At 48.0% G+C, this 7,431-nt stretch overlaps 1 protein-coding gene across 1 annotated transcript in view; it reads right to left on the bottom strand.

The window, feature by feature from the left end:
* Window positions 1–416: 416 nt before the first annotated feature.
* Window positions 417–7,431, bottom strand: part of KCNJ2 (potassium inwardly-rectifying channel, subfamily J, member 2) — a 7,537-nt gene continuing 522 nt past the window's right edge. The window contains exon 2 of the mRNA XM_010138064.1: window positions 417–2,770. Coding sequence (XP_010136366.1) covers window positions 1,271–2,554 — 1,284 coding nt within the window. The 5' untranslated portion in view covers window positions 2,555–2,770 and the 3' untranslated portion in view covers window positions 417–1,270. The remainder of the gene's footprint in view (window positions 2,771–7,431) is intronic.

The raw sequence follows: 7,431 nt of genomic DNA, 5'->3' as shown, positions 1-7,431 counted from the left end.
CACCAGCCGCGGGGCTCGGACGGTGGCTCTGTTTCCAGGAGGCCGGGTCAGCACCGAGGTCCAGCGCCGGTTTGGGAATGTGCGCACTAACACTTGACCTCCCGCTGCCGCCCGGCTCCAGGAGCAGCTGGAGAGCACAGGTGGGGGCTGCTCTACTCTCCCCCAGCTGCGATTCTCCCTACAAGAAAAGAAGGGAATTCAGTTCCCCATCGAAGAGCAGGGGGTGGATGGGGAGGAGTCCTCACTCACTTTAGATCCCAGTCTTAAGCTTTTAGAATAAGGTGCAAAATAAAGGTCTTAACAAGAAAAGAAAAAGGAAAAAAAGAAAAAAAAAACAAAAAAAAGTGTCTGAGGTATTTTTTTTGTTTTTTTAAACCAGTCGTTTCCTTTTTTTTTTTTTTTTTTTTTTTTTTTTTTTTTTTTTTTTAATTAAACTCCACTGTGCAAAACTGTGCATTGTCTTTGGTATCCATTTAGGTAGTTTTAACTTAGTACTTTTTCTACGTATATATACTTTTTTATTTCATTTTTCCTTTAGACAGAGAATTAAATTCTCCCCCCAAAAATCATAATTTTGCTGGAGGCTACTGATTGGCTTGATATTACGTAATGCCCCTTATGTAATTGGAAAGAGAGAAATTGATTCTAGCTATCAAACTACTGGCCTCAAAAGGAGTTTAGACTTTCTGGCAACATTGGCCTCTCTGAACTGATCATGAGCTTTTCAACTCAGAAAGTTCAACACTGACTTTTTTTTTTTTTAAATTACACAAGAGAAAATAAAAACTACACTGCAACAAAAATAACCTTTTGTGTTCATGTAGTTAGCAGCAGCTTCTTAAAAAATAATTATAATAATAATAATAAGGCAGATGCTTGCCTTTGTTATGCCATTAAAAACATTCTTGTTCCCTAGAGAGAAGCATTCTGGAAAAAGTTGAAAAAAAATAATAATAACCCAACGAAAGCTTGCCTGCAAGTTCAAGTTTTGTAAAAAAATATATACATAATTTATTCTACAACATATGTGCCTTCTGTTCATACTTAGACATGTTTAGTGCTTTGTGTTTAGAGTTCATTTTCCGTTGTCCCTCCTCTGAGGACAGCCCTAAAACCAGCCTGGGTTTCTCAGGTCTTGCCTTCACACCACTCTTCAACAGTACCGTTGTCTGAAAACTGTTCTGGGCCAACTTCTCAGGTCAACATGCCTTTGACCGATAGATGGGTTTCTTTTTCCTTTCAACCAAAAGAGAGAGGAAGAGTTTGTCAGTCATATTTCCGACTCGCGCCGGAGTGGCCGTGGCTCTAGAGGCACCCCTGCTTGGTTGTGGTGGTCCATGTCCGGGTGGGTGTCTGTGCTCATGCTCTCAGGCACCCCAGTGTCAATCTCATCCTCCTCTTTGCTGGAGAGGGCCACTTCATTCTCGTAGCAAAAGGAGTTTGCATTAGAGAGGATGTATTTCTTTTCTGCTAAGTCTCTGGCACTACAGATGGGTGTGTTGGGCACTTCATATGTTTTGTGGAACCTCGAGTAGTCCACTTTGTAGTAGTTTTTCTCTTCAAAGAGTACGGGCTCATAGCGGTGGCCCCAGAGAATTTCGTTTGCCAGATAGGAGCTACGGCACTGGGTAGTCATGGCGGTGGCTTCCACCATACCCTCTAATATTACTACAATTTCAAAGTCAGCATTGTCCATGTCTTGTTTGCTCAAGTCATACAAAGGACTGTCTTCATCTATTTCATGTACTATTGTAATCGGGGAGACCAGAAATATGCGGTCTATCCCGCTGTCGAACCCTACGTTGATGTCAATTTGATCCAAGGGGATGTACTCCCCTTCCGACGTGATCCTGGATTTGAGGAGCTGTGCTCGCACATGTGCCTCCACCAAGTGGCTTTTCCTCAGGTTTCCAACACGCCACATCAGGCACAGTTTTCCGTCTCTCATGGCCACCACAGCATTGTGGCTGAAGACTAGAGTTTCATTTCTCTTTTTTGGCTTGGCCATCTTTGCCATGACAGCACCAATGATGAAGGCATCAATGATGCAGCCTACTATAGACTGGAAAACCACCATGAAAACTGCGATGGGGCACTCGTCTGTGACACACCTGAAGCCATAGCCGATCGTGGTCTGGGTCTCAATGGAGAACAGAAAGGCTGCGGTGAAACTGCTCACTTGAGAGACACAAGGTTTGCTATTTTCTTGGTTCTCCAGATCCCCATGCAACAATGCAATCAACCAAAACACACAGCCAAAAAAAAGCCAGGAGAGAATGAAAGTCAGGCAGAAGATAACCAGCATCCACCTCCAGCGGATGTCCACACAAGTGGTGAAGATGTCTGCCAGGTATCGCTGTCCCTTCTCACCCACGTTAATAAACTGGACGTTGCAGTGGCCATCTTTTTTGACAAAGCGGCTCCTGCACTGCTGTCTGGTATGTACCTTGCTCTTTCCATTCCCAAAGCCGTTGGCAACGGCCATGGTCGACAGCTTCATGCCGTCCTCTTCCGAAGACACGATGCTGTAGCGGTTGGTTCGCACGCTGCCCATCACTACTGCTGTGGACTGAGGTGCTTCTGCTTTAGAAAACAGTCTAAGTTTCTGCAAAACCCTTTGGAGAAACAGTTTTGAAAGTTCTAGAGGAACACACACACACAGAAAAACTGGGGAGAGGCCGGAGTCCCCAAAAGCCCTTGGATCAACCAAGGACACTCTTCTGGCATGTAGAGTTATCTTAGCAAGTAACCGTCATAGAGAGGGCATGGTCTGCAAGAGAAAGAGAAATGTCTTATTAGCTCTTGGAGGAACAGGGTAAGGCATCAAACCTGAAAGAATCAAGTAAAGTTACTCCTGTGGACCTGCAGGAAATTTCCTTGTTCTTAAGGACAGCATTGTCTGGAACGCATAATGTGCGCAGTTGTGTGTGGACAAAAGTGACATCATTACTGCAAAGGCGGCAGTGCTGAAGTCATCACATCACAGAAGTCTCTAGGGAACATTCACTTTGAAGGTGGACATGCAAAGAATCTATCTGCTACTTACAACTGCGCTTTCAGTTTATTTTGAAACAAACAATCAGCACTAACATCCATCTGTTCAAATGTAAACACTGAGGCAGTTTTCAGTGACATACAAAGTGTCTCCTGAACTGTCTGACCTCCAACAAACAAGGGAAGACGACCTGTACTAAGGAAAGCAATAAACTTGGAAAATGCAAATGTCAGCGATTTCCATGAAATTACACCGCATATAACATTTCTTTTTTCAATTAAGCTGAAAAAAAGGAGTGGTGCATTCTCTGCAACCAGCAGAGTGAGGGCTGCGTTAGTTCCTCTTTAACTCCGTAGACTCATGGGGATCTGTGCCGTTTTTACACTCGTGTTAGGCTTAAGTGGTACAAAGCAAACTAAACCTTCTAATGTCCCTCATCTGCTCCTGCTAATGCGACTAGCATTAGGCTACGATGGAGCAGGACCGGACAAATGGCTTTGTAACACCTTTGGTAGCAAGTACCAGCACCTTCCCCTTGGGAGCCCGAGGCAGCCAGTTCCACCTCCAGTGGAACTCCACTTCTGAGTGTCCCGTGGGTCTTTAATGTCAGCAATTAAGACTCAGCAGAGAGGCTACAAAACCTTCTTCCTAAGGGTAGAAGCCACCAAACTTGTTTCAGGGAGGTCTGGCTTAGACCCAGGTTTAGCTTTTAACAAGTGCGTCATCCATTAAGTCATGCACTGTATATCAGGAAATGTAATTGAAATGCTGCAGAGGAGAGAGACGTGTTAATGCAACAGCAACATCCACACTTGTGGCTGTGGAGGAAACAAAACTAAACCCGAGTGATGAGGAATTTGTCGTAAGAGAGGGGACTTCAGGAGCATTTACAGCAGCGGGGGATCAGATTGCGATGCTCTTCATAAATCAATATTATCAAAACTCACCCCAGTTTGTCCCAAATGCAACAACGCGGAAGCCACCAAGGAGCACAACCTCTGCCCACAAAGCCACTTCAAGCACTCCACGGCTCCTCCCCTGAGTCGTATCTGACAAGAGCTTATCCCCTTTCCCAAAATCAGCCCCCAAAGCACTGCAGAGGTCTTCCAAAAGCTGGAGGGATTTCACACAGTTTCTCAGCCCTTCCACATCCTCCAAGCACATTACAAGGGCTTGAGGTCAGCAAACACTTGTTAGGAAAAGAGCAGGTGACAAACAGGGCACCACCGTGTGCGCGGTTGCCTCCAAGCTGCTTCTCCCTCTGGAATCTCTGCAGGGTTTACTTTTACCTTCTCTTTTTTCCTCACTTCTGTTTGTTGTGCAAGAACGCGTCTCAACGCCTACTTGCCCAGATTAGTCATCCGTGACTTCAGCGCCGTACAAGACATTTTGGCAGCTTTTAGTAGGTTCGGTAATGCCCGGGTTTGAGCTCGGCTCTCAGCAGTGCAGGTTGCAGTATAGCTGCTCTCTTACTTCTCTCTCTTGCCTACATATCTAAGGATTCGCTTTCTTCCCCCTCACACCTATTTGATCGTGGGGTTTCTCATTCCTGTCAGGATATCATTCTCGAAAATACAAAGGAATTCTTTTAATGTTCACTTAATTTTTTTTTTGTCTGAAAAATACTTTTATTTGAAACCTGAGCACAAGGGGAAAGTGAAATTACTGCTAAGAGCTTCCACACAAAAAACTTCCTGAAAAAACATCGCACTGGTCTCCAAATCGATCACTTCAGTAAACCACATCCTATAATTGCAGTCATGCTTGAGTTCTACATTCAAAGTCTGTTTAAAGCTGATGGAAATAGTTTATTTTGGAGCCTTTTCTTCCCCTCTGCATTGTCTCTTGGATTTTAGAGGAATTTTTTTTTTTGTGGTGGAGGAAAAGGTGAAGTCACAAGTGTCTGAATATGCAGCTCCCCCCCAAAACAGTCTTGACTCAAGGACATTTGTTTGAATTCCACAGATCACTGGAGTCCTAACACCGGCTTCCTGCGGCAAGCTGGCTACATTTAGAACTTGGGGACCCATGTTAGGCATCGTACATTGTCATATTGCCACTCAGAATGGCTGAACACCTTCTACCTGCTGTGCCCTGCACAGCGTTTCTCCTTCCCAGCTGCACGCTCAACCGCTCCAGGCTGGCGCTAAGGATCTCATACCTCCGGGGTGTGCCTGGGGCACCCTGTGCTGCCTTTACAGACTGCCTGAAGTTCACAGACAAAGCTCTGACAGGCTCCGCTGCAGCACAGTCATCTTCTTTCTCTCACAGCACAATTCCATCTCTTCCCCACAAGTTCAAGGAGTGGGGAGGATGCGGGGGTAGGAACACGACCAGCACCGTGTGCAGGGACTGGTCAGTGCAAGGCAGCAGGTCTGATGTTGCTCCTGCTCCTGGTGGTGCAGGCCCAGTAAAACGCCCGGTAGATCCACTGACTGCCAGACCACACACCTGACTGGGGTTCACCCCGGCTCTCACAACTAGTTTCAGTAGAGGTTCCCCACAAAATCTCGGAAACAATCACACTAGTATGAAAATCTAACGGTTCTTCTCACTTGGCTGATCCACCTGCTGCTCAAAGGCAAGATGTTCGTTGCCTCCCACCCTGCTGTCTGTCGGTGGTGGCACCAAACATGCCAAGCCAACATGGGACCAGCCCTGCAACCCTCACCAGACAAAAGAAGCCAACCGAATACCCTCCAACCACCCCAAATCTTTGTCTAATTGGGCCCAACACACGGCAGCCACACACACGCGCGGGCAGCTGTAAATTTGATCCCCACACGGTGCGTTAGACTATGAACCAGGGCTGCCTGTCCTCCTGGAGGAGAACACCAGACCAGAGCCACGCAGCCTGTAATTACCAGCACTGGCACCGACACAGTGTTACTGGGAAGGGCTGAGACGGGATGGGAGAGCCTCGGGGCAGAGGGGATGCTTGGAGGAGCAGAGAAAAACGAGGTTGTGCTGCATCTGCAGCATTTCTGAACCAACGCTTGTGGCGACGAGAAGCCCAAACTCTCTCCCTCCCCTGAGCAAGCATCCCCCTCCAGTCGGGGGGGATTTTGCCCCCGGGAAAGGCGTTCACACCGCGTGTCTGCGCTCCACCACGAGCCGCTCGGAGGGAACTGGTGCAGAAGGTTTAACACTGAGCGAAAGCTCTGAAGTGCAAAGAGCGGGGGAGGTAAAGAGAGGAGCACTAACGATCGCCCGGGGCGGCTATTCCCAGGCTGCCGCCAGCCCCGCAGCGAGCCGGGCACATGTTGCTAAGGGAGGACCGGCACGACCCGAGCCGAGCGCCTTCCCCGCTGCCCTCGGTTCGCAGAACAAAGGAGCGACTCGCTCCAGCGAAGCCTCTTCCCACAGTCCCCGCTCCCTCGCTGCCGGGTACAGCCACCCCCGTAACCTTCTCCAGAGCCCTAAAAGTCACTCCCCAGGGGTTCTCCACTGGCTGGGTGCGTTTCAAGGTAGACCAAGTGGTGAGCTGCCTTCAGGAGAAGGGTCTGCCCTTCGCCGTCGGGGGGAAAAAAATTTAAAAAGAGCAGATGATAGGAATATGGTGAGAAGAAATAGGAGAAAGGAAAGGACAAGTGGTGTTTGCATCTGCTGTCCTGCCAAGGAGCCGGGTTCGGGGTATTTCTAGCTGATGACACAACGCTACGAGCGGAGCAGCCATCACCAGGGGGTGTACTTGATGCACCGGCTGCGAGGATGGAAAAGCAAACAAGTGCAAAGGTAAGGCTGGAACAGAGGAACAAGTGCTGCTGCTGCTGCGGGCTGCCGAGCGAGCAGCGGGCGGGGAGAGGACCGAGATGCGGCTCCGGGCTCAAGCACCTGCGGGGCCCCGGCCCACCAACGGACCCCCCGCCAATCGATCTATAAATCTGCCAGCCCTTATCAGTATTTTTTCCTTTAACCGTCATGGACTGAGTTGAAACAATACCGGCTCTTCACAGGCTCCCCAGCTGCAATGTTTGGGTTTTTTGCTTCCTGTTTTTTTAAGGCAGGATGATAAAAAATAAAGACAACCCCCCGTTTCCATAATGCCAACACCAACGGACCCCCCGCCAATCGATCTATAAATCTGCCAGCCCTTATCAGTATTTTTTCCTTTAACCGTCATGGACTGAGTTGAAACAATACCGGCTCTTCACAGGCTCCCCAGCTGCAATGTTTGGGTTTTTTGCTTCCTGTTTTTTTAAGGCAGGATGATAAAAAATAAAGACAACCCCCCGTTTCCATAATGCCAATGAATGAAGCTACAGGTTCATTTCACACCCCTCTGGAACACTTCGGACACCCCTTTCAAAAACACTCATCAGATCTCTAGGAGTTGTTACTTTTGACCTCTCCCTTGTACAGGAAACAACAGGCGAGAAGAATGGAAAGGGATGGAGCGACACTGAGTTGTCATGCGAACTTCCAGCCCTTCCCCA

Source organism: Buceros rhinoceros, unplaced genomic scaffold (assembly GCF_000710305.1).
Source record: "Buceros rhinoceros silvestris isolate BGI_N320 unplaced genomic scaffold, ASM71030v1 scaffold15306, whole genome shotgun sequence".
Taxonomy (NCBI): domain Eukaryota; kingdom Metazoa; phylum Chordata; class Aves; order Bucerotiformes; family Bucerotidae; genus Buceros; species Buceros rhinoceros.
Note: the sequence above shows the minus strand (reverse complement) of the source record. Positions and strands in the feature narration are given on the sequence as shown.